The sequence below is a fragment of the Stenella coeruleoalba genome, assembly GCF_951394435.1.
Source record: "Stenella coeruleoalba genome assembly, chromosome: 8".
Lineage (NCBI taxonomy): Eukaryota > Metazoa > Chordata > Mammalia > Artiodactyla > Delphinidae > Stenella > Stenella coeruleoalba.
Genome location: NC_137154.1, coordinates 7,655,058 through 7,681,928, shown reverse-complemented (window position 1 = coordinate 7,681,928; position 26,871 = coordinate 7,655,058). Strand labels below are relative to the sequence as shown.

Sequence of the window (26,871 nt, the reverse complement as noted above, 5' to 3'; positions counted from 1 at the left end):
TCCGAGACCCAGGAGCGCCCCGGGAGGGTGGCTGTCACAGCCCAGACACATTCGGGGTCCCCCTCCCCACAGTGCCGCCGAGCGCGAGGCATCGCCCTACGCTGTGCATCCTCTCTGGGACGAAGTTCTCAGGGGCTCTGACCAGGGCTGGTGCCTCCCCACCACCAATCTCTCACTGGCACCACCACCAACTTCTCCAGACAGAGGGGGTGTGGGTGAGAGGCAAGGTCGGGGAAGGGGCCAGGGGCGCGGGCAGGGCGGTTACCGAGGTTGACGGTGAGCTTCATCTGGCCCCCGTCCAGCTCCAGGCGCAGGGTGTCAGCTGACTCCCTGGAGGTGGTGGCCATCATGAGCCCGTAGGCCCGCTGAGACATGAAGCGCAGAGACACGTCCTCCGCCTCCGTGTGCATGGCGTTGGGCAGCATGATCTTCATGTACATGGAGCCATCGTAGCTCAGGACCGTGGCCTCTGCCCCAGGAGTGGGGGGAGGGAGAAGGGGGGAACAGGCAGAGGTCAGTGGAGGGAGAGAGAAGACCCAGAGAATCAGTGCAGGGATGGCAGGCCCAGGGCTGGTCTACGAGGGGCACAGGGATGGGCAGGGGGCACCGGGATGACAGCCAGCCTCACCTCTCTCACAGACCCGCCCCAGAAAGCCGGTCCCGACGCAGTCACAGACGAAGCGGTTCCAGCCCTCTCGACAGACGCCGCCATTGCGGCAGGGGGCGGAGTTACACTGCTTCAGCGTCTCCCGGGAGCAGAAGGGGGCGACGCCCACAGCCGCCTGCGCCTCAGCCAGGCCCCGGAGGTCTCGGCTACGCCCGTCTATGAAGAGGTCCCGCACGCAACCCACGTAGCCAGCCCGGAGCGCCGCCGTCCACACCTCTGGGGGCAGGGGCAGGTCCACCCGCCCGCCTTCAGGTAGGCCGCCCAGGTACAGCTCGCTCTCCAGGTCCAGAATCTCGCTCTCCCCGGTGGCCAAGAATGGCGTGCTGCGGCTGTTCACCGAGATGGAGCCTGCAGATGGAGAAAGAGTGGGCTTCAGTGGGGAGGGCAGGACAGAGAGACCCCACAGGCCAGAAAAGGATGTCCTGCCCTCACACCGCAGGCAGCCCTGGGCTGCAGACACTGCTTGACAAAGGTGCCAAGTTCAGGAACCAGTGTGAACCAGCCCCAGCCCAGCTGCAGTGTGCAGTGGGCCTCTGTCCGGACTCCTCCTTCCCACCAGAGCAAGTCCTCAGAGGATGTACAGGAGGTGGACGCGCCCCCAAAGGGCTGGATCCTTCACATGTCCTTCCCCCAGCCAGCCCCTTAGACCAGGAGTCAGAGGCAGAGACCCCCAAGGAAGCTGAAAGGCTTGAATCCAAAGGGTTTCCCCCACTAACATTTATTGAGCTTTAATGACTATATTTCCAGGCACTTAGCCCATCATGTATATCATATCTCTTAAGTCTCACGGTAACCCTATGAAATTGGTCCTTTACGATCCCACTTTGAAATGGCAGATGCGGCTTAGAGAGACTGGGGAAGCTGCCCAAAGTGCCGCAGCGAGTAAGGACCAGAGCCAAAGTACCACCCACATGGCAGGACCCCAGAACCTGCATCTCCCACCCCCCAACCTGGAGAGATAGTCAGGCTGATCAGCTCCTGGAGCCTGTGAGACAGGACGGCAGCCAGGAAAGGGAAACCAAGCATGGAGCTTCTGTGTTGTAAGAGTTCTTTGGATGGAGCGGCTGGTTATCTTAGAAAAAGGATTTGGGATCAGGTGCGAGCTTCAAAGCCTTTCCTGAGATCTCAAGAAACCAAAACCTATACGTTAGAAGCCTTATTCCGTTCGTAATTTTTATTCCATACATTCTCCTCCCGCTCTCCTTTCTCAAGTTTGGAAGAATTCTTTAAAAGATAAAAATAAAAAGTCTGCCTATCTCAGAGGGGCTAATAGAGAGAGGTAAGGATGGTTTGATCCACGCTAGGCCTGATCGGGCAGAGATCGGGGGTGGGGAGTGGTAAGAGACAGCATGGGCACCAAGCGTGGAGCGGCAGGAGCAGGACCAGGGCCTCCTCTGCACACTTGGCTCCGCACCTGGAGCATGTGCTCCTCTGTGCAAACCCTTCCCTGCACCAGAGAGGCCCTTCCCCTGGGCCCCATTTTAACACCATGGTCCCTGGCTTGTCCTCCCCGACAAGGTGTCCGATCCCCACTGCTCCTCCCGGCCCCCCAAACGTGGCCCCCAATCACCCACACTTCTATTTGTAGCAGGTTCCCCAGGTGCTTCCACCCACCCCCTGTGGGGCCTCCTGGACATGGACACCACCCAACTGGACTCTCCACAGACGAACAGAATATGAAAGAAGGAAGGGGGTGGAAGGCTATGGTGGGGAAAGGGTGTACAATGGAGAGTCAGCAAAAGGAAAGTAAAGTGAATATAGGTCTTCTTTCAAGGTGACTCTAAAACATGGGAAGGGAACAAACCAAGTGTCCCACGACAGATGGGTAGATAAACAAAAGGTGGTCTATCCATATAACGGAACGTTATTCAGCTGTGAAACAGGAAGGAAATGCCATCACATGCTACAACGTGGATGAACCCTGGGGACGTTATGCTAAGTGACATAAGCCACACACAAAAGGACAAATATTGTGTGATTCCACGTATAGGAGGTCCCTAGAGTAGGCAATTCATAGACAGAAAGTGGGATGGTGGTAATCGGGCTGGGGGACGGGGAGTTAGTATTTATGTGGACAGAATTTCAGTTTGGGAAGATGAAAACATTCTGGAGATGGAGGGTGGGGATAGTTACACAACAATGTAAATGCCCTTAATGCCACTGAACTGTGCACTTAAACATGATTAAAATGGTAAATTTTATGTTATGTATAAATTACCACAATAAAATTTAGAAACATGGGGAAGGTCAAAGAGAGCTTTGTGGGAGTGACTGTCCCAAGTCTGTGCTGGTGTACACGAACAAATGTGGGCCATCAGAAATGGTCGGGGCTTCCCTGGCGGCACAGTGGTTGAGAGTCCGCCTGCCGACGCAGGGGACGCGGGTTCGTGCCCCGGTCCGGGAGGATCCCACATGCCGCAAAGCGGCTGGGCCCATGAGCCATGGTCACTGAGCCTGCGCGTCCGGAGCCTGCACTCCGCAACGGGAGAGGCCACAGCAGTGAGAGGCCCGCGTACTGCTAAAAAAAAAAAAAAAAGAGCTGGTCAAAGTGACCCAAGGACTAGCCAGGGCTGGTGTGTGGGCTCTGGAGATCGAGCGAGGCTAAGGAGACCACTTCCTGAAGACAGAGAAGAGCGGAAGGCCCTGGGGTTCTATGCAAGACCTGAGCAGATTTCCAACCTAGAGAGTTACAGATCCCCTGTGTGGAAACCCTGGGAGGCAACAAGTTCTCTGTGAAGACTCCCTGGTACCATCATGACACAAAACAAGGGGACGAAGCCATTTACCGCAAAGCCTGGGGAAGCCTCATTTCCCTGAGGAAAGGAGAGGAAGAAACAAGCAAGCCCACGAGAGGCCAACACCTCCGGGAGCCATGGCAGCCCCTTCCTCCCTGTGTGTGCGGGGACGCTCACTCCATCCAGACATGAAGCCCCGTGCAGCGACAGCTGGGGGAGCATGAAAATTTAGCTGACGTTGATAAGAGCTTAAATTGGATAATGTGTCAGTTCTCATTTATATCAATTCTTTCTCTTATGTCCAGCAAGATGGAGAAGAGTAAAGAGAAATAGGCAGAAAACAGAAAGAGGATGGGAAAGGAAGACTGAAAAAGAAGAGCGGAGGAGGGGTGGCAAGAAGCAGCAGACGATTCAAGAACAGCACCTGCCCGGCCCCAGTGCCCTCCGCCTCGCTGCTTTACTGTGCAAGAACCTCACCACGCGGAGCGTGGTGTTTACTGTCTGTGTCTCCCCACTGGAACACGAGCTCCGGGACAGCCAAGACTCCAGCTCAGCACTGCCCCATCCCAGCACCCTGGACAGCGCCTGGCGCACAGTAGGTGCTTGCTAAATATTCAAGTGAGTTAATAAAGAAGTTTGAATGAATCTAGATAGAAGGGAGGCAAGGTTGGGAAGTTTTTTTAAGAGAACAAGATAGGGACTTCCTGGTAGTCCAGTGGTTAAGAATCTGCCTTCCAGTGCAGGGGACGCGAGTTTGATCCCCGCTCAGAGAACTAAGATCCCACACGCCACAGGGCAACTAAGCCCGTGTACCACAACTACAGAGCCCATGCACCTTGGAGCCCACACGCCACAACTAGAGAGAAGCATGCACACAGCAAATAAGACCCGACGCGGCCAAAAATAAATAAATGTTTTAAAAAGACAGAGAGAGAGAGAACGGGATAACCACTGTGTTACACACTGCACTAACGCTTTTACAGGTGTTCTCTTGATTTTCCCTCCTGAGCACCCCAGTTTAATGATCCTTTTATAAAGAAGGAAACTGAGGCTGCAGGGGGTTGAGGGACGGCCTAGAGTCACACACGCAGGAAGTGGGAGCATGAGGTGTGTGCCCGGGTCCGACTGACTCCATTCTTTCCACCAAGGCACCACTCAACAGGAACAACAGAGGAGCTGGGAGGGCCAGGGGAGGGCGGGAGGAGAACAGCCAAAGAGACCGTCAGGGTGGGTGGAGAGGGGCGGGCAGGGGAAAGGGGAAGGTCCAGAGGCCTCTGACCTTTGCGCCCGTCCCTCTGGAAGTCCACATGGCACCACTCGCCGTCGTTGACCTTGCGGCTGGACGCCCGCAGCTTGATGCCCCCAGACCCCATGTCCAGCAGAAGGTAGAGGTAGCCGTCCAATAGCTCCATGGCAAAGTAGTCAGCCCGCGGGGCAGCACCGTGGCTGCCGGCCCCAGCCCCGGCCCGCCGGCCCTGGCTGAAGAGCAGCAGCCCGTTGGGCTCAGTGGTGCGGAAGTCTAGCGAGATCGAGCCGGTGCGCTTGGCGCTCCAGTGGGGCAGCGCCACAAAGGCCTCAGGGCTCTCGAAGGTCACAGGGTCCAGGGCAGCCACATCCTCACAGCGGAAAGACAGGTCCCCCTGCAGCTTCATCTTGGGGTCTCCTTCCTTTGCCAGGCGGGACAGCTCCAGCTTGAAGTCATTATTCTTATACACCACCTGCAGCGAGGGGTGGGGGTGGGATGAAGAAGAGGAAGCAGTTTAGGGCCTGGCCACTCCTGCCCAGTGGCATGGGCCCCTGCCACCCAGCCCCGGGGCCCCACTCCACACCCCAGACCGTTGTTCTAGAACTGCACGAGCAGAGGCTGTGAACAGCACCTCCCTTGCCCCACTTATTTCTCTGTCCTGTCTCCCTGCCCAGCACAAGCACGGCGGCCCTCGGGGCTACTGAATTGCAGTTCGTAATAACCTCAGGACAATCGCCACTGACGTTTGGTTGACATTTATGCTCTCATCTGCTCCTCACAGCCGCCTTGAGAAGTAGGTACTGACCACTCGTTTTACAGACGAGGAAACTAAGAGTCAGACAGGTCAAGGGACCTGGCCAAGGTCATGGAGCTAGTGAGTGGGCCTTAAACACAGGTCTTTAGTGTTCACGTCCACCACTCTTGCCTCTGTACACAGCTGCCTCGAGGGTCCTCCGAGAGGACGGGGGCCTTTGGGGCTCAAGGAGGCAAGAGAGAAGCCGGAGTCAATGGGCCTTAGGTTTTGAAGAGAGATCTCCCACCACTGACCAGAAGGAACAGAGGCCCCAGGCAGCTGGCCGGTCAGACCGAATCACACTGCAGACAGGGTTCCCGGGCTACCCCTGGCCCCCTCCTGGCCCTACTCACATCCTTGAGGCAGCCCATGAAGTTGTTGCTGACGGGCGAGCCCGGCAGGTCCGCCGTGTTGGGGCTGCCCCCAATGTAGAAGAAGTCGTCAGAGCCCAGCATGGTGTAATCCTCCTGCGTGTAGCCTGTGGTGGTCAGGATCCCGTCCACGGAGATGGTCACCTGCCCAGCCCAGGGAGGGAGGGGGAGAGACAAGGAGACAACCGGCATCAACCCCCTGGGAAGAGCCTCGGGCTGAGCAAGGGAGGGGCCGGGGGGCAGCAGGGGAGGGGGACCCCCCCCATTTTTATGTCTGCTTGTCTCAGAGGAGGAACAGTGGGGGTGTGGGGGGGAAGTGGGGGAAGGAGGCAGCACAAGATTTGATGGTTTCAGGGTGGGCTAAGGCCCAGCGCGGCAGGCAGAGGCCTGAAGCGCGCTCGAAGTGCTCACTGTGAACAGCACCAAGAAGTGGCTCTGGACGGGAGTGGGAGCTTCGGGAGGGGCCCCAGCAGGGCAGGATGCAAGTGGCGCCCTCGATTCTCTCCTCTTGAAGGGGTCTCTGGACCCCCATGTGACTTCAGAGCATCTTTCATAAACAAGGCAGAGAACACCCATTCTCCTGGGGTGCTGGTGGCTTGGACCCCCCCTGCAGCTCTCCCTGCAGGGCGTGGAGGAGTCCTTTCAATCTTAGCCAGGAGGGAGGTGGACAACAGCAAGGGCATGAGGAACAGGAACCCAGATACTCCTGGGGAGACTTGGAACTTCCTGGGGGACACATAGCACCCTTCAGGGCTGATTCCCACCAGCACCCCCCTAACTGGTCCTAGCCCCCTTGCTGAGTCTGTCTCTTTACTCTCCAAGTCACTTCCTTGTCCCCCAAGGAGAGGGCAGCCGTTGGCCTATTCATCAGTCTGTCTGATTCATTCACCACCACCGTCATCGGGGCCAGAGTAAGGAACAGAGGGGGACAGGCTAACCTCATGTTACCTTGACTCTGGGCTGAGAAGTCAGGTAAGAAAGCAAGATGGGTAGGGATGGGGGCATACCTGGTGCTCTGAGGAGGTGAAAGGGGCTCAGTAGTGGCCTGGAGAAGGCTGAAGTGACCTTGGGGGGCAGTGACAATACAGGGAACTCCTGATTCCCTGCTCCCCAGACAAATGTCCACCTAAGCCCTGAAAAGTCTAGCTGTAGGAGCATCCCACACCCAGCCAGGTTGTGGGGAAGAGCCGAGGCCAGGGGACCATAAGCCCCCGCTCTCTGGAGGCTGTGGATTAGGACGGTCAGGCTCCTGCAGCGGTGATCAGGAAGCTGACTCGCGGTGAACCCGACACTGTGCTTCTGCAGGCCACAGCTCACCCCAATCCCACACTCCAAACATGCCTCAGCACCCCCTTTTTGGGCCAAGTCTGGAGACTGGGGCCTTCTAATCGCAGCCCGTGATGTCCTCCCCACATCAGTCCATACCCACATGCCACCAGCCATCTTCCAGTGACTGGTCGCCAGGGTTCCACTGTTGCAGGGCCGCAGAGTGGGTGTTAGGAACACCTAAGGGACATGGGCAGAATGGGGCCAAGGGGAACGTCCCTCACAGGCCCCTCGAGTCCCCCTCATGCTGGGCTAGAGCCTCACAGTGAGAGGGGAGGGGCCGAAGGGGCCCCCTCCTGGGAGCCATCAAATCTTGTGCTGGGGGGACTAGGTTCAAGGACAGAGGTAAGGGGGCGTCTTTGTGGAAGCGGGCACTTTGAAGCTTTTGAGTCTTGTTTTGAGGGGAGGGTTCGTCATTATTGTTTATTTCTTCTTCCCTCCACCCCACCCGAGGCTAGGAAGTGGAGATCTGGGTGGAAAAGGGAAGGGTCAAAGTATTAGTCACAAAAACATGCAGACAAGATTAGAACAGGCAGAAGGGGGCTGGAGAAAGGGCAGAAGGGGGCTGGGACACAGAGATGGGGGTAAGACAGGGAGGCAGGGGGAAGGGGCCTCCATACTGCCCTCCATCTCCACTCCCGGGGCTGCACTGAGAGACCAGGAATTGGGCCACTATTAGTTCCTGAGCCTGTGTCTGGTCACCCCAGCTAGAGAGTCAGCTCCTGAAGGCCAGGCCCCTGGCCTGATGTGTCCTTGTAACCCTACTAATCCCAGCACAGTCCAGGGGACACGTCTCCATCATTAAAATGAATGTCAAGTCACCTTGTGACCCAGGGCCACACTTGGCTCTCACTTGCCTGTGTCCCATCTATGAACCCAGCGCCTCGGGGGCCTTTGGTGGACAGAATCTCAGTCCTCCAAGACTGCTCTGATGGGATGACCCTGCTCCTGTGCATGAGGAGGGCCCTCCCAGCCCCAAAGCTCCCCCAGAAGAGGCTCTTCCTCGCTCTATATATACGTCGGCCTACCAGCAGCCTGAGCCACTCAGGTGTCTTCCCTCCCCAGCCCCAGAGGCCAGGGCACCAGCTACCGGCATCTTCCTCACCCTATGGGCCCTCTTCCGCCAGTCCATTCAGCCAGCTCACCTGCCTTCGCCCTCAGAGTTAGAAGGACCTGACTTGGGGGGGACCCTCCTCAACTCCCCTCCAGACTGGGCACAGATCTGACCTTGCCCGCCATGGCTTTACGCAAATCACCACCACGTGGTGCCCCTATTGGGAAAGGGCTGACTTAATCCCTTTTGTATCTGTCCCTATTTTAGAGCCACCCCGGCCCAGGGGGTGGGGAGAGGGTAGCAGGAGGCAGGGTAACACAGGGTGCACAGAGGAAGGGGGGGTGGTCAGCCTGGGGGTGGGGGAAGAAGAGAGAGAAAGGGGGAGACGGGCACTGGGTAGAAAGGAAGCCAAGGGTCGGGGGAATGGAGGAAGGTCTCTGGGGAAGGCAAGGAGGGAGATGACTGAGATTAGTAAAACCCAACTGTTCCCTCAGACAAATCAAAGTCCAGACACAAAAATGGCAGGTTCGTTAGTAAAAGCAGGAAACAGGGGAATAATTCCCCCGGTCCCCCTCCACCCCAGGGGTTCATGATGCCCCTGCCCCCCAATCCCCCCGCGCAGCTTCTGGAAGGGGTGGGGACGGCAGGGGAAGAGGGCAGAGCGGGGGCATGCGACACAGAACAGCCACCACAGCTAGGACGCGTGCAGGTTAGAGGGCCAGGGTGGGGGGCCTGGCCCAGCAGGACAGGCGAGAGAAAGGCAGCCACAGGTGGGAAGGCATGCGGGACCGGGGGGCATTGGGAAGAGCCGAGATGGAGGCGAAAGAGCTGTAGGGGTGCAGGAAGGAGAAGCTTCCTTTCAACAGAGGAAGGGAGAGGAGCCACCACTAGAACAGAGACATGTACAGATTGAGAAAGAAAGGGATGGGACATTAGACTCAGACCTTCCTCCCCAGAGGGTGACCCAGACACTCATTCCCACCACGCATTCACCACTGATCACTGATCACCGACCCCAGACACGCCTGCTCACACACCACGTCTTACTGAAGGCAGTGGGAGGGAGTCTTGACAGGCTCATTTCCAAGCAGAATCCTTTTTTGTCATCAGAACCACGGCTAGCACCCCAAGACACAGCAGGTACCCTGCACCCAACCCACACCAATCCACGCAACACAGACAGGCTGGGCCCTGAGTGGGGCTGAGTAGGACAAGAGGAACGAGCCACAGCTCTGCCCTGGAAGAGCCACGGCCAGCCAGGGATGAGGGGAAGGAGCCAGGAGACTCAGGAGCCCAGCGCCCAACCCCCGCTGTTCCCCGGGCACGGGGCGGGTGGCTAGAGGTGGCTGCAGGGGGCAGCCTATGACCTGGGTGGGCTCTTAACCCTCCCTACTGGCCCCACCTCTCTTCTGCTCTGCTCTGCTCTGCTCCTCTCCCCCTTAGGCAGGCTGCTAGGACGTGAAACCAGGTCTTGGCCACAAATCCACTCGGGCATTCCATGCCCACCGCACACCTGGAGGAAAGGGTATGAAAGAGGAAAATACCCCTCTGACATCATCCAGAGCCTTTCCCAGCTCCCTGCTACCATCACAGGGTTGCTGACCTTCCTGGGAGGGGGATTATTTGGGGGAGAATAAGACTGTTTTTAACCTGTAGGTAGGCTAGATGGGCTTTGGGGAGTCATGACACCCCTTGGCATTGTATGCAAACGGCTTCAATGGGCTTCTTTCTCCTGCGAGAGTCCACTGCTGCCACCAAATTCTCAGAAGGTTCCTGAGCCAAAGACGGGTAAGGACAACTAGTCTAGGAAGAAGGTCCTGGCCTGCCCTTAGGACTGTGGACGTGGGAGCATGAGGGCATGAGGACGGAGGACAGCCGAGGGAGCGTGTGCAGCCCTGTTACATGTTTGAGTTTAGCCATCTGCTTGGGGTGGGGAGAAGCTGCAGAGAGAAACAGGTTGGAAAGACACACCAGGAAGATGACCTAACCAGCAGTGATAGCCCCACGGTGAATCCTGATGACTGGATTTAATAAAGTTTGGGAACAGAAACTTCATGTCACAAATCCTGAGTTCTCCTGTGGCTTTTACCATCTTCCAGAACAATCTCACTTTACATCTCTGACTCTCATCTGTAAAAGGGGTTTAACAACTTCCATCACTCCTGCTTCTCCCAGGCTTACTATGAGGATCAAATGAGATCAATAAAGTGAAACCACTGAACTCTTCCACTACTTGCTATATGACCCCAGGCCTTCTTGGGCCTCAGTTTCCCCATCTGTTAACTGGGAATAATCTCTGCCTGCTGCCTGCAATCTAGGCATTCATCGAGTTTAAATGATAGTCAAAAGATGAGAGCTATTTAGAAGAAGCAAAGCCTCCAGTGTCACGAGCAGAGAACACTTCTTTCAGCCTGACCACACCTGACCCAAACCTCTCCACTGGTTGGCCTTTTTGATCCGGATCCACCCTCTCCCCCAAGGAGGAATACTCAAATAACAAAAAGAGTCCATATAAAGAAGTTAGTAAAAATAAATACAAAACCAACCAGAGTCCAGCCGAGGAATGCCCGGGAATCAGAGCAGGTTGAACCCTGTCTCTTGGGTGCCCGGTTGTCTGACTCCATTCTTGGCTGAAAGTGCTGATCCCTGGGACAGGTATCTGAGGGTTTATGAGGCAACTCAGGCCACCCATGGGCACCAGCTCTGGTTGTCAAGCAGTGATGCTCATGCTAGAAAGCGTGGACTTTGGAGACTTAGAAATTCACAGGGACTTTCCTGGCAAGGTCTGAAACCAGACAGGGTTGTTTGCTTCTTGACCAACTTAACCAAGTCATTCCATCCTCCCCAGGCCCGATTCCTGGGGCATTCTGGGGTTTCATGCAGTTATTTTGGGACTGATTCCCAAGCAAGGACGGTAATAGGATCTCCAATGGGGCCAGATATGCTGTATTCTCCAGGGTTTGCTATGAGAAGGGAATTGCTTCTTTACAAAACTTCCCTGCTCTGGAAACACGGAGATAATCAGTTAACATCTCATAAAGCTTAATAAAATTATAATTCCCTTTACAGAATACACACGCTTTCACTTCCATTCCCCTTCCTGATCTTCACACTGACCCCATGACATAGGCAATGCAGGTATATCAGCAGCTCATTTGGTAGCTGAGAAAACAGCTTTAGCCCCAGTTCACACAGTTTTTAACTGAACTGAGACTAGAAGGAAGGGGAGGTCTGTAGGGCCCTGATTCTCAGATGGTATCCCCAGGGGTTGGCTTTATCTTGCCTCCCTTCTGTCCCTGAAGTCACAGTTCAGCTGTCTAGTGAAGCTCTGTAAAGAAAGAGTTCTAAATGCCCAGCTCCTAACAGGTACTCAGTGGCCTGGCCTGAGGTGTGGACAGCAGTGAACTCCTAGCAGCAGCAGCTGGAGAACAAGGCCCGTGGAGGAGCCGTGCTGGGACCACCACATGGCTCCACCTAAACACTGGGACGACAGAGTGGCCAAATGAGGTCTTGGACTGGGGAGGGCTAGGCTGGCCGTGGCCACGGGCACTAGCTCAGGACAGGGCAAAGGACGGGACCACCACAGGTCTGTGGGCGCAGGGAAACACAGACCTGCAAGAGTATCAGGACAGGCCAGATGTGGCCTCAGAGGTACATCCTCCTGGGGAGGTGGGGGAGCCACTCAGACAGGAAGCCTCGGCTCTCAGGCTTCCCTCCTCTGCAGCCAGGCAGCTACGCAGACCTGGGAGGCTGGGAAGGCCAGGCAGCTGCCCCAAGCAGCGTGGGCCCCGTGGGAGCAGACACGTCCAACTGCAGGGTCCCCAGCCTGGTGCTCAGTCACTCTGCATTATTAATAGGCGATGACTAACTGCCTGCTGCCGCAGAGCCAGGACCGGGCAGGCAGGAGGGAATCCCGGGGGATGGCGCACAGCAGGGGCTGCAGGCATACGCTCCAAGGGGAGGCGAGGAGCAAAGGGCCGCCCTCAGCTCCTCCCCTGCTCCTGCCCTCCCTGTCCCCACAGCCCACCCCCTAAGAGCCCTCACCAGCTCAGAAGCACACAGTCACGCAGCCCCCGGCTCGCACCGGCGTTTACACTTGTAGAATCACCAGCAGAGAATCACAAACACACAGTACAGTCTCCCACTAACGCCCCCTAAATGTCACACCAACATTTACACACAGTCGCACCCACACACCAACACACACCAGCTGTGTCTACACAGACACCCACACCAACACTCACCGGGACTGAGCCCAACCCAAACAGAGGAGCTTGGCGACAAGTACCCCGACTTCACCCCAGCTGGGCCTCCTCCTCTCACCCCCTCAACAGGGAAGGGAACCAACCCCAGTCAGAGGCCATGCGGGACAGGCAGGGGGCAGACAGGGGACAGGAGATGGAAGGGAAGGAAGGAAGACAGTGTGAGACACAGTGTTAGTCAGAGCAGCAGAGTGGTGGGGGAACTGGACACTGTCCCTGGTGGGGGGAAAAGACCATTCATGCCATGCAAGATGTCGGGGGAGACGGAACCAGGACCCCTCAAGACTGAGAAGTGAGGGAGGGGATGCCGCTTCTTCCCTGGCAGCCAGCATGGGGCAGCTCCTAAACTGGTATGAATGGTGATTTGAAGGAGCTCTGGACCGGCCCCAGATGGCTCTGCATCCCCCAAGGCCACCTCCCTCGCTGCAGCCTGTGGAGCTGGCTGCCACTGGAGGCCTCACCCCCAGCCCCCTCCCCCAACTCAAGGGGCCTGTCCGGGAGCTGACAGTCAGCAGAGCGTAGCATGTCATGGGATGGTGTTTTCCATGGATTTTCAGGAGATCAAGAAAGAAGCTAAATCAAAGAAAAGAAACAAGGGGCAGGGCAGGGGAGAAAAGGAAAATAAAGCAATAAAGTAAGCAGCCTGGCATCGGGGCTGGTCTAACCAGAGCCGATGAACATGGGGACTGCCCCAGGTCTCTCTGGCCAGGAATCTGAATTCAGCAGTGGGGGGTTAGGGCAGGGACAGACCAAATTCCTCGATTTCCATTTGCTTTTGGATTTGAGTTTGAACCAAAAAAAAAAAAAAAAAGAAAGAAAGAAAGAAAGAAAAGGGAAAGAGGAAAACTAAAAGAGAGAAGCAAAATCTAAAGATTGTCCAGGACGCAGAAAACAATAGGAAGAGCAAAACAACCAAAACCAAACGGGGAAAGGTAACGAAAGAGGCAGAATCGAACAGTTAAAAAAACCCACGGCAAACCAAAGGGTAAGACAATTAGAGTGATATCTACCAGATAATGCAGTTTGTTTACCATAGCGTGTCCAATGCCTGCGTGCTTCACCGGAGATATGGGGGAAGGGGGTGGGGTGGGGTCAAAGAAAACAACAAAGACAACAACAAAAGAACAGAACGAAAAGAAAAGAAAAAGAAAATGACCAACTGTGAAACTCAAGGAAGGAGGAAAAATATATATCCGTATATGTTTGGTTGTTCAGACCCTCCCACCTTAAGCTCAGCTGAAGTATTTTGTTTAAAGAAAATTAAATTATAATGGGAGGGAGAAATAAAACACACACAAAAATTAAATCCCTTCTCCCAATCCCCTCCCCCCCAACCCTCCTCTGGATTCCTCTCCCCGCCATCATCCCCTCCGGGAAGAGCCGGCTGCAGAGAAGGGGAACAGTTAAAGACCTTGGTTAGTAGAGAAGAAAACAACAAAAGAACTGGACCAGGAAAGCAAAGACTTAAAGATGGCCACATTCCGCGATGAGACAGAAAGGTTAGTTCGGATTTTCACGCATACCTTGCCCCACCTGTCCCTGCCCATCCCTTGGTCCTCCAGGTTATAAGCGTGTTAGTCACACACACAGAGTTGGCAACGGGGTTTTCCAACAGAAGGTGAGAGAGGGAAGGCAGGCGGTTAAGAAGCAGACCCAATTATGCAGTATTAGTAAGTCCTATGGGCTGAAATGTTAGGGAGTTGAGGGGAAGGGAGGGAGGGGAACAGGGTATGAGAAAGGGATGGGCTATTGACTCAGGGAATGGACGGATGGGTTTGTTGGCTAACTGGTCAACCAGATGGCTTTCCAGAGAACTGGCTAAAGAGCAAGTTGGTACTGGCCAACTGGCTGACCAGTGACCATGTCAAGTTAATGGGTTAACTGGTTGGTGATGGGCCAGCTGGCTGTCAGACTGGGAGAAGAGTGGCCAAGGCCCCCAGATAATCCCAGGACTGGCTCAAATGAGAGGCAATTTCATTTGGAGGCAAGGAGAAGGTGTTCCCAGGGAGCATAGGAGGGGATATGGGTGTCTGCTTTTCCTGGGGATGGAGGATAGCAAATAGATCCAGGGAGTCATGGTGGGGGCAGGGGCAGCTCTGTTTTTGGCAGAGGGGTGGGGGGAGGGTTGGGATTTTTTCTTCCCATTTCTGTTCCTTGAGAAAGGAAGAGAGAGTAAGTCACCACCAGAACAGGGAAAAGGAAATTTGCCCTCCATGAGCTGGCAGAAAGCTCACTCTCACATCAGAGCTAATCATCCCAAAACCTCCTCCCTCCCCTTCGCCCTCCCACAGAGAACTGACTCCTCCTTCCTGCCTAAACTGACCTTTCAGAGCCCATATTACCCCCAAATTTCCCCCAGTTCTTCAATCACCCCATGCCTATTCTCTTATGCTCCTCTGGGCAGCTGTTCCTCCCAGAATGAAGTACCCCCTCACCACCACCACTCCTATAAGTCCCTGGAATTGGTCAGGCTTTCCCAGCAGCCCAGCCTCCTTCCACACACACCCACAGACCCCCGCGCCTCCGCTCCCCACAGCCAGCAGCAAAAATTCACTCCCCCCCACATACCACACCATAAAAAGGAACAGAGAGGCCCACCTCCCTCTAAAATCCCTTACTCCTCTGTAAACTATCAGCCAGCTTCTTCTACCCCAGACTCTGGAGGCCCCGCCCCCATGTGGCTTTATGTTCATTTCCTCTCCTCATGGTCAAAGAACCACCTTCAAAATTACGCTTTGAGGAGGAGATGGCAAAGGGGCTGAGGCAGCTTCACTTAGTGTATCAGAGATATTGGGACACTACTGCTTCATGTCCATCAAATACTAAACTGTGCGCCCGAGAGTGTGACTGTGAGAAGGAGAGGTCTTCTAGAGACAGATCCATTAGTTAGAGAGTTATTATAACCAGTGGGCACAGGACTAATTCAGTAAGACAATTAATAAGGGCCTTGTATCATTAAAAATAACAGAATTCAATATTAAGCAGCTAGAAGAAGTGCTAAATAACCAATATTAATTATTAGTGATGCAGAAACAGTTTACATAGCAGGAAGACAAGAGTCTAACTGCAGATGCAGAGGCTGGAACAGGGGATAACACGTGGTACAAGGATTGGTCCTATCAGCCAGTAGGACCGTTGGGAAATGAAGAGGCCAACTAGTCAGGACAAGACCATTAGCTTCAGGGCAGCTAAACCCATGGCACAAAAAAAGGTACAAGTGCTCTGGTATCACTGCACTAGTCAAACAAGATAGGGGAAAAAAGGCATTCGAGGTAAAAATCCAGCTACTACTCTTTTTTAATTAGAACTGGTTGTGGAGACTAAAACAAGGAAAAAATAGTTTTCGACTTTCATGGACAACTTCAATTTTTTAACAAGTACAAGAGCAAATTAAGAAACAAGATTGAGGGCTTCCCTGGTGGCACAGTGGTTGAGAATCTGCCTGCCAATGCAGGGGACACAGGTTCGAGCCCTGGTCCCGGAAGATCCCACATGCCGCGGAGCAACTAGACCCGTGAGCAACAACTACTGAGCCTGAGTGTCTGGAGCCTGTGCTCCTTAACAAGAGAGGCTGCAACAGTGAGAGGCCCGCGCACCGCGATGAAGAGCGGCCCCCACTCGCCGCAACTAGAGAAAGCCCTTGCACAGAAACGAAGACCCAACACAGCCAAAGATAATAAATAAGTAAAAAGAAAAAAAAGAGAAACAAGATTGAGGGAATTCCCTGGTGGTCCAGTGGTTAGGACTCCACGCTTTCACTGCTGAAGGCACGGGTTCAATCCCTGGTCAGGGAACTAAGATCCCACAAGCCGTGCAGCACAGCCAAATTAAAAAATAAGAAAGAAAGAAACAAGATTGAGAGGGCCTTCCACTGATGTGTCAGGAGATCCGGGCTTCCTCTGATAAATAGCGAGGTTGTGGTGGGCGAGACGGGGCCCCTCTAGACCTAGGTATTTCAGATCCAGAACCCGGTCCATGGTGATCATGCCCGAGGGGGCAATTGTGGCCAAATACTAGAGTGGAGCCTCCACTGGAACCCATCCTGGCACCTGTGATGCAGCAGCCCACGCCTTTCCGAGTGTCGGGATCGGGAGGGCGGAGGCTTCAGACTAACAAATGAGCAAGGAAAGCTTTGCCCCACCCACAGAAACAGCTAGAGGGCTCCTGGAGCCCACGAGCACAAGGATGACAGTGCATGATGAGTGAGGAGGGCATGAAGAAGTCAGTCATTGTAGCAAGTGTAACTTACCATGGCCAAGGGCCTTTGACAAAGCTCTACCCCATCTTCACCTTGATCTATCGGCATAGCTCCAGCCCTTCAAGAAAGCCAAGAAGGGGATTATACGCACAAATCACAACAGTCTGAGTGAAGGCAATCTCTGTGGAGCTTGAGCAAGAGACGCTCAGGACAAAGAAAAGAGGATTCAGAGATAAGAGGGGCCCATTTTTCCAAAAGACAAGCAGAACATTTAGATGTTTCAAGATTTCGGAACACCCAAGAATGGCGGTACCACAAGACGAACGACAGGCACCTTAGCAGTGCGCACCAAGGCCGACAGCCAGGCCCTCCCGGGAGGCAGGAAAATGGAGTCAGACTCCCATCCTCCCACTTCCTGCAGGACAGCCTTGGGCCAGCTCTTCAACCTCGCTGGTGAAATAGGAGTATCTCCCACTTCACAGGATTGTTAGAAAAGTTAGGTGAGATTCAAAAGAGAAAAGAGACCCTTGAACTTGGGGGTTCCGGAGGAGGAGAGATGTGAGGGTGCAATCTCAACAATGCTGTAAGAAAGGGACAGGTCCTGAGGAGACTCTGAGGGGGCGGGAGAGTACAGTGAGGTGGAGCTTTTCCCAGAGGACAAGAGATATTTCTGGGCTCGTATGAAATAGATCTGCTGGATCCTCATGTCCAAAACCTCACCAACTGGCTTCAAGAAAGAGCCCAAAGGAACCAGCAAAACCACTAGAAAAACAAATAAAAACACTCAGTAGTTGCTGGTATTAAGCCCTCAAGGAGCTTACCATGCAGAAATAGAGAAAAGAGGTGAACACAAATCATTGACCATGCAGACGGAGTGTGATGATAGGGCCAGAACACAGCAAAGAGGGAGACTGGCCAGGGGACCCGGAGGATCAAGGAAGACCTTACAAAAAGGTGGCGGTTCAGCTGGGCCTGAAGGATTGGAAAAAAAAAAAACCCCACAACTAACAATAATGACGGCAGCAAGCCCTCCGCTGCTCACACGGTGCCAGGCACAGGCCACCACCTCAGTTAGTCCTCAAAGGCCCCTCTCACTTTGCACAGAGAGGTTACATTACTTGCCTCAAGTCACTCCAACTAGTGGCAGAGCTGGGATTTGAACCCAGTCTATCCGACTCAAACCCCAGCTCTAGGGTTTCACCCGGCAGAAAGGAGGGTGAACGGTGGGAGCTCTGTGGGAATGAGGTGGGCAGCTCGGGAAGCCAGTATGGACAGGGTGTGTACAGCACCACAGTTAGGCCCTAAGATGGGGCGTGTGACAGGCCGGAGAGACAGGGCAGCCCAGGCCGGAAGGGGAGGAAGTCCCAAGTGCCTGCCAGGCCCCATCCTTGGGGGATGTCCCTCCTTGGGGCCCAGGGGGGCTCCCGAAAATCTCCCCACTGAGGAACGGCCTCATGGGAGCTGAGCGGGTGGAAGCTCCACATGGTATTTTGGAAGCCAGCTTGTCTTCCAGAGTTCATGCTGGCTAGTGATGAAATGGGTTGGCACTCGGCTTGCATGGTGGGGGGAGGCATACTGGGTGTGGGAGGAGGGTGGGCCCAGGATTAAAAATAGGCCTCAGGGAATCCTCAGATGGAATTATTCCTGCAAAGATCCCCCAAGAGACACCACCGGGCACAGGGTCCTCAGGGCTGGGCTCGGAGGGAGAGGAGGGCGAGAGCGGGGTGTGGTCTGAGTCAGGTGTCCTCCGGTCCTGACTGCAATGTTCTAGGAGTCTCTGGATAATTCCGGGGACCACTATCTGGTTCAGGGGAGGGGCTGAAATGCCTCCTTCCAGTCTCCCAAAGCTGCAGGACCAAGAGGAAGGGAGACCCCTCAGTGCTTGCCCTGGGGCAGGCTCTCCCCAGGAGGCAGTCTCCCCAGCTGTTCTAATCACTTGGGGAAAACAATGTGGATCCCAGTGTCCTCAGATCCCAGCCATCTACCCTAAAGGCAGAAGCAGATGTCATTTCTTACCTCAGCCCCCCACCCCCGTCTTTGCTCCTGGCCACTCCCAACCCAACGTCACTCCTAAGATCATAAAAGGATCTTTCCAACCCCAGGACACCACGTGGCCCCTGTATAAACGTGTCTGCACAGGGTTTCTCCCCTTCGTCGCACTACTGACATTTGGAGCCAGATAATTCTTTGCTGTGGGGCTGCCCTGTGCATTGTGGGATGTTTAGCAGCATCTTGGCCTCTACCCACTACATTCTAGTAGCACCCTCCCCGAGTTGTGACACCCAAAATGCTTCCAGGCATTGCCAAGTGTCTCCTGGGGGGCACTCCGCCCTCGGTTGAGAACCACTGCTCTAGGGACAGCAGGACCCAATAAATTATTAGAAGCCCTGAAAGACAGGCACTCAAAAGGCCTGGTGAGGATGGACTTGGTCACAGGCTAGGCCCCGAGCGAGGGCAATGAATCCAGAGCACAGCCTTAGGGCTGCCATTCCATCCCCCTGATGGTCACAATGACCAAAAACGGGCTGCAGCTCATATTTACGGATGTGGACTGGAGTCAAATAAATCTCTCCAGAAACCCTTTCTAAGGAGACCTCTCAATCCAAGTCTTGAAGCAGACACCCTCTGTGGCCCCGAAGGCTTATGTTCAGGTCATGACCTGACTCTGCTCTGACCCATCCGGGACAGCAGGCCAGGGGGACGTGGTCACCAGTTACCAGCTCAGACCCAGGACTCTGTGAGCCCCGGGACGAGGCTACTATGGGGCCCTGTCCACACTCAGTACTGCTGAGGCCAGGCCTCACCCCCTCCGTATGGCGTTCCCGCCTTCCCTGGTCACAGACCTCTCCCTCCTCTCTAGGTCTCTCGAGTTCCTAGAACGTTTAAGATTCCTGCCACTCAGGTGGCCCTTGTGTGGCTTTGCTCTGTTCACTTTTAACAGACTTATCCTGTGTCCTCAAGAGCCGAAGGGCTGGGAGGGCGGGGCCCATGTCTTTTTTCCCTCGGTATCCAGTATAGATGGACAATACATTGGCCAAAGGACACGTGGATAGGGACTCTGGGCTTGTAGCGTGTTGCCAAAGGCAGCACCAGGTGACAGCACTGGGCCTGGGGAGGGAACATCAGCAAGAAGGCAACTCCGCCCACCCCTGCAGTAAATGTGGGTGGAGCCTGAAAGTATGACAAACAGCGCAAATACTCAGGTTTGCTCAGACGGTGGTGACAACACAAGACAGCCCTCCGGCAGGGTCAGGGGATGATGCGACATGAAGGGGGCACCACCCTGAGGAGGAGTGCCGCTCTTCAGAGCTCAGGGCGCACTGAGAGCAGGTGCCTGGGTGGGAGCCCGACTGCAGCAGGGAGCAGCGGCTCGGAAAGAGCAGGCGGATTAGTCACGGTGTCCCTACAGCAAGGGGAAGGCACCAGAGGAGGGGGACTCCCCATTAGATCGTCACTCAGTGGGTTGAAGAAGCGCAGGTAAGAACAGTGTGAGGTCAGCCGGAATCCCACCCCCGCCCACTATGAGCCTTTCAGGGGGAAGAAGGGGAGGAGGAGAGGGCAGGTGACAAAGACGGTGAAGAGGAGAGACATCGGAAGTTCAGCCACCAGGAAGCTCAGCTAGAACCAGGAGATACAGAGCAGATACCTAGTAAGAGAAGGGCTACAAACCAGCCGAGACAGCACCTCCCAGGCACAGAGGCTCCGTGTTCCTGGTTGCACTGAGCTTGCTGGGGGTGGAGCTGGAAAAGTGTCCCTGCCACCAGCTACAGAAGCTGGTGGACCCGGAGAGAAGGACCAGCAAGAGTCTGGGCACTTGGGCCTCAGGTGCCAAGCGATCAGGGCACGGAGTCAGAAGGTGGATCCAGGAGCCACTGAGGATGCACAGCGGCTTCTCCTGCTTTGGAAGAAGGGTCTGGCTTGGACTCTGCTTGAGGCGGGAACTTCTCAGGGCTGGAAACAAGCTGTGGAGGCTGCTGTCAAGCAGAAGCCCAGCCAGAGGGAATGCTTCGCCTGCCATAGCCACCCTGTGCCTTGTGAGAGGCGAAGAGGCCACTGCACTGAGAGGACAGCGCCGATGCCCAGAAGCATCAGCCCCCAGGGTGGGGGGGAGTCTGGGAGATGGAGCTGAGGGGACGCTGAGGACACTGTCCTGCCTGCAGGGGCTGCCCCAAGAGTCTCCTCGAGCTCCCATATGGGCTGGCCTGGAAGCCACGGAAAGACAGCCACCGACCCATGGGAGAACCTGCACCCCTTTGGAGGGACAGGAAGGGACAGGAGAGAGAGGGTACTGCCCGGACGAGAGGCAGGACCAAGCACCTCGCCAGTCCGTTCCCCTCTCACGCCTGCTTCCCCGACCTTGCTCTGAGCCCAGGCCTGCCTCTGCCCTAGAAAGGCCCCGCCTAAGGGTAGGCCACACCCCACCCCACCCCACATGGCCCAGGCTTCCTGCCCTAATGGTACACCGACTCAACCAGAGTCTGGCCAGAGTCTCCCCATCCCGTAGCCCCCAAGGGCCCCGCCAGTTCAGGTTCTATCTCATTCCTCCCAGCCCCCCAGTCGCCCTCCTGCCAGATGACCTGATTCCTCAGCCCCAACCCTTGAACCCGGCCCCTGGCACCAATCGGAGCCTGGCCCTTCCTCTTCCCTCGGGCTCTGGCCCCGAGGCAGCCTCCTCCCCAGCGCAGCATCCTGGTCCTTGAAGCCTGCACACTGCAGGCTGCGCTCCTGGACCCTCCCAGCCCACCCGCGGCCTAAACCTTCTTCAGAACCACGCCTTGCTGCTGGCCCTGAAGCCTCGCCCCACACCCCAGGCAGCCCGCTCTCCCCACTCCCGTACTGTCCCAGATACAGCTGGCCCCTGGCCTTCTTGCTCCCCCTACCTGGCGCAGGTTTCGAGTGACCCGGACGTCGTGCCAGGCGTTGTCGTTGAACTTGCCGTTGACGGGTTCCACAAGGGCCTCAAAGGCTCCCGAGCCCAGGTTGATGACAAGCCAGACGGCCCCAGATTTGAGGGACAGGTTGACATAGTCGGCCGACTTGCCCGTGTGCAGCATCAGCCCGTTGCGCTGCAGGGTGCGGAAGGCCAGCGTGATCTCGTCCGTGCTGCTCTGGATCGGGTTGTGTGACAGGTCATAGCAGAAGAATTCATTGCCTTTGAAGGTCGCCACAAACTCCTCCTTGCCTGGACGCCGCGGTGGGGAAACAGGAGAGGGCTGAGTGGGGCAGGGCACTCCAGACCCTCCCTCTTCCCCTCCAGCCACCCAGGCGCAGGTCCTGGGCACCGGGAGCCCCTCGATCCCAACTGCAAGCTTTAGGCTCTCTCCCCTCCCCGTGCTGTCCACCCTCCTCTCTGGACCCTGCCGTCTTTGATGTCAGAAGTCAGCTTCCCCCACGTCTGTCTCCAAAGCAGGAGGCTGCTAAGTGGCTCTCACACTGACAGCTGACAACTTAGCTGCCACAGGGCCAAGTGAAGCAGACGTTCTCACTGTCTCCTCCCCCACTGGCCCTCCATCGGCCACCCCTTAACCAAAGGGTGTGGTAGAGCAACAGGAAACTGCACCGGACATCTTCCCAGAGTGCCCCCTACGGCGGGGCACCAAGGGTCTCCTGAGTGCAGCCCACCTCCCCCTCCCGCCTCTTCTCCAGTGATGGCCATTCTCAGTGCCTGGGGACAGTCTGAGGCCTCACCACATGGGATGGGACTAGTAGGCCTACTTTGTAGCAGTGAGCAGATGAGGAGAATGGGGTGGAGGAGGCAGGGGGAAGACACATGGAAGGGCGATGCAGGTGGCAAGGATGTGTGTCAGGGAGCAGTGGGCCATTGGGCGGGGCTGACACAGGTGGCCACCATGCCAGCTGTCACCGCCTCCCCAGCTTCCTAGTCCAACCTGAGAGGACAGCACAGACAGGCCCTAGGTAGAGAGCCTCCAAGGGTCCCCAGAGGGCAGGTGTGGGACCCTGTGTGCCAGGAGATGGCTGGGGGCAAAAGTGCACAGGCAGACCCGGCCCTCGTGCGTGTGTGTGTGAGTGTGCGTACACGGGTAAGCGCCCTGCATGGGGCTCCTTCCACTGGCACGCTTTAAACAGGAGTGAAAACAACTGGAAGGGCCTTAGGGACTTTTAGTGTCCTGTAAGTGGGTGACAATGGCTCCGTGCAAGGAAGGTGGGTCCCAGCCCCACACCTTCACAAGCCGGAGCCCACGCAGAGGGAAGAAAACAGGCCGTGGAGTCAAGGGAGCGCAGAGGACCTGGACTCTGACAGTAACTCATTTCTCCTCCCAGCAGGCGGTGGCACAACAGCTGGGCCCACCCACCTTGCAGGGTGGATGTGGGGGCGAACAAGATGGCCGGCCAAGGGCCTTCATGGAGTGCAGAGATTCTCAGCACAGGCCCCCAGGCCCAGGAAGAAGCAGGGCACGATGCCGGTGCAGGGGGCACACGCGGCCTTCAGAGGCCCCCGCCCCCCTGGGGGCCGGGCCCCAGCAGCAGGCGCCGCGTGTGGAAGCCGTGGCTCTCCGGGTGCATCTCCTGCAGATGCCTCTCCCCTGCACAACGGCCCCACTCTCTGCCTCCGGGCAGTCTGCCCACAGACTCAGTCCTCACTGCTTCCGGATGCCAAGGCACCAGCTGCTGCCCCAGAGCCTGGCACCGCACTCACTGCAGCTGGCCAGGCCTGGTTTCCTGAGGTCACAGGGCAGCGAGGCTGGTGGGGCATGGGCCACATGGGGACAGCCACAAGCCCCACTCTGCCTACCTTAGGGCTCCAGTGGGAAGGGCCAGAAAACAAAGACAAGGAGTCAAGGAGAAACAAGAAGGGAAAGACTGGCGATGTGGAGGGAGGCCATGTAGAGAAGGAGAAAGATGGACCATGAGAGACAGAAGGGAAATGGAGACAGCGCAGAGCTGTGAGGGACCAAGAGGTGATGGGGGGAAGCAATCTGGATAAAGATGAGGGCAAGCTGGGAGGGGACAGGTAAGGGTGATGGGAAGAGGGCCCGCAAGGAAAAGGGGACAGAGACCTCCCAGGAAAGGAAGCCAAGGGTTTCTTAGGGCCTTGCTGTTTCCATAGCAACCAGGCCTGCTGCCCAGGCACTGGCAGAGCGGGAGGGGGGGGTGCTCAAGGACCAGAAAAGGGAATGTGTTTGACCTTGAGTTTGCTCTGCATCCTACTCCCTCCCTGAAGCTGGGCCTCCCCTTCCACTCCCTCACCTTCACTGCAGTCAAAGAAAATATTAAAGGGAGAGTCAAAAAGAAAGAAAGGAAAGAATAAGGCAACCACGTGAAAAAGTGATTGGAACAGAACAAAAGAGGCCAGTAAAAAGGAGAGAGGCGGGCCTAAGGCTGGACCACGGCTGCCAAGGCAAAGTGGAGAAATGAGGCCATTCCTCGACTCCTCTGGGCTCTAGCTCTGGTCTCCTAGGAGAGGAAGCAGAGCCAGCCACTCTGGAGCCAGAGTCTACATGTTCTCCAACGCCCATCACCGCCACGGACCCAGGTAGGCCCAGGGATGGAAAGAGGCTTGGAGCAGCCAGAGGGAATCTGAAAGAATTGGGGGAAAGCGACAAAATAGATGAACAAATGCGAACAAGAAAGCCCAAGGTGGTGGGAAGGACAGAGATAGCCCCTGAGTGGGGAGGAGGCAGTAGGACCTCTAGGGATTAGTGTGTCAGGTAAGCAAGTGGGGGCTGCCCTGACAACCGTGCTCAGAAGAGCACCAACCAGATCTAAGAGGAGCGAGACCTGGAACAGCAGGGGGCGCTCTCCCCCACCTCACCGCGCGGACGACCCCGGAACCACAACTCCCAGCAGCACTTGAACAGTTACCGGCTCCTAATAGCCCCTGGCACTGGAAGGGGGTCATTGCTGATACCTGTTTATCTCCCAGGGTCGGGGAACATGGAGCCCCACAAGTGTCCACAGTCAAGCTGAATGTGGCTAGAGACCAGTTGCTGTGGTCCTGGATCTCTAATGGCCATGGGGGGGCAGAGCAGCTGCCTCCTTTCCAGGCCCAGCTCAAAGCCCTCCTCTGGGAAGGTCTCCAGCCCCCTTAGCCCCTCCCTACGCTCAAGCACTACAGCTGTCTGTTCAGCTCATTTGGCTCTTACTGCCTAGTAACATCTTGTACTGCTCCCTTGAGAGGAAGTGTGATGTGAGAAAGAAGACCTGGGCACTAATGCTGGCTCTTGCACCAGTTTTGTGACTTTGGCCAAGAGGCAACATCTCTAAGCCCCAGCTTCCTCCTCAGGACAAAGGAACTCATCATCGGCCTACCTCACAGGTCGCCGTGGGCATCTAGAAAGAGACCAGACCAGGTGAGGCTTCATAAACTGTAAACCATTCCACAAATAAACGACTCTTACGCTGGAATGTAACTTTCTCTGTGTGTATGTGCTGCCTCTCTCTCTAGATCAATGAATAAATTAACTCCTCTGCACAAAGTCCACACTTTCCCTATACTTCGCACGTACCACACTTTATCGTAGTTCTTTGTTAGAACATCAGTGAGCCCCTTGAGAACAGAGCCCATTCGCCCATTTAAAATAAATCTGCTGAACACACACCTACATATGTGCCAGGAGCTGTGGAAAGCATCAGGGGTACACGAACGAAAACACCCAATCACCATCCTCAGGGAGCTCGGTGGAGTTGGGGAGGCAAACAGGTAAAGTGACAGTTACTCGCCGTGTGGCGAGTGATGTAATGGAGGTGTAGACAAAGGGAACGCCGAGCAGCTTCTGGGTTTGCCTGGGGAGTTTGGGGGAGACTTCCAGTGTGGTGGCCTGGCTGCTTTTTCGAGAGTCAGCTGAAAGGGATGCCAAATGGTTGGGGAAGAGGGCAGGGATGGCAGAAATGCAGGCCAACAGAACAGCAAGTACTAAAGAATGGGACTTGATAGCCCCAGGGCTTGGCACCCACTGGAACTCCTTGAGGGGTTGCTACACTGCCCTGTAAACTTCTTAGGGAAGAGAGTCTCTTAAGAGAGGCAGCCTCACACAGGTTCGAGCCCTGGTCCGGGAAGATCCCACATGCCGCGGAGCAACTAAGCCCACGAGTCACAACTTCTGAGCCCACGTGCCACAACTGTTGAAGCCCGCGCGCCTAGAGCCCGTGCTCTGCAACGAGAAGCCACTGCAGTGAAAAGCCCACGCACCGTAACGAAGAATAGCCCCCTCGCTGCAACTAGAGAAAGCCTGCGCACAGCAACGAAGACCCAACGCAGCCAAAAATAAATAAATAAAATAAATAAATTTATTTAAAGAAAAAAAGAGAGAGAGAGAGAGAGAGGCAGCCTCAGTGAAGAAAAAAAAAAAGGAGCTTGAAACCTACAGCCCTGAGACAGGATAAAGGGCCCTGGGCTGGCCTCAGGGGCATTGGCAAGCGTCAGTTTCCTCATCTGTAAACCAAGGGCAATGAGCCCTTCCACAGGGGGTTGTCAAGGCTCATTTAGGTGACGCATGTGATACACAACTTATTATAAATGCCACATCTCCCAACCAGAATCTCCCTGGGCTGACACCTATCGTGCTTGCAGAATTTGATGGTTAAATGGGGGGCTGACCCTGCTGCCTAGCCACTCTCCCAGAGAAACAGATACTTTCTAGTCATCCCTGTTCTTTGGCCTGAACAACTACCACCAAAAGACATCTGTGGGGACTTCCCTGGCAGTCCAGTGGTTAAGACTCAGCGCTTCCACCACAGGGGGCACGGGTTCAAGCCCTGGTCGGGGAACTAAAATAAGCGCGGCCAAGAAAAAAAGGACATCCGTGTTCTAGAAAGAGGTCATCAGGACAACTGGGCTTTGGGAAAGAAATGGAGGTTTGTGGCCGTTTACACCGAGGCAGGTACTGCGGGTGGACCTCAGAGGGAGTTGAAGGGTACATGCCTCTATTGACTCAGCTGCCCTCCAGAAAGTGAAGTTGGCCTACAGAGGGTGAGGGCTGGGCTCTCTGGGGACCGTGGGGTCACTGACCTTTTGTCGGCTGGTGCACATCGCTGGCTCCTCCTCTCCCGGCCCCCCCCTCGGAGAACAGTAAGGACCCTACTGGAGAAGCAGAATTGGGGAGTCAGGCACAGGGGGCTACCCAGGCAGTCCCACCCCAGCCTTGAGGCGATGGAGGGCCCTGTCCAGGGCAGAGGGCCGGCTTGGAGGTACAGGGTCAGGGTGGGGTGCTGCTCTGGGGACTCGCTCGCTTCAGGGCCTCTGGGGAAGGAGCCAGTT

At 55.7% G+C, this 26,871-nt stretch overlaps 1 protein-coding gene across 1 annotated transcript in view; it reads right to left on the bottom strand.

Annotated features, from left to right (window-relative positions):
• The window catches only part of NRXN2 (neurexin 2), a gene marked incomplete at its 5' end in the record, with an annotated part of 99,964 nt that overhangs the window by 54,262 nt on the left and 18,831 nt on the right, over positions 1–26,871 (bottom strand). Inside the window, 6 exons of the mRNA XM_079929163.1 lie at positions 266–469; positions 629–1,015; positions 4,682–5,120; positions 5,795–5,956; positions 21,533–21,834; positions 26,623–26,694. Of these exons, the coding sequence (XP_079785289.1) occupies positions 266–469; positions 629–1,015; positions 4,682–5,120; positions 5,795–5,956; positions 21,533–21,834; positions 26,623–26,694 (1,566 nt within the window). The remainder of the gene's footprint in view (positions 1–265; positions 470–628; positions 1,016–4,681; positions 5,121–5,794; positions 5,957–21,532; positions 21,835–26,622; positions 26,695–26,871) is intronic.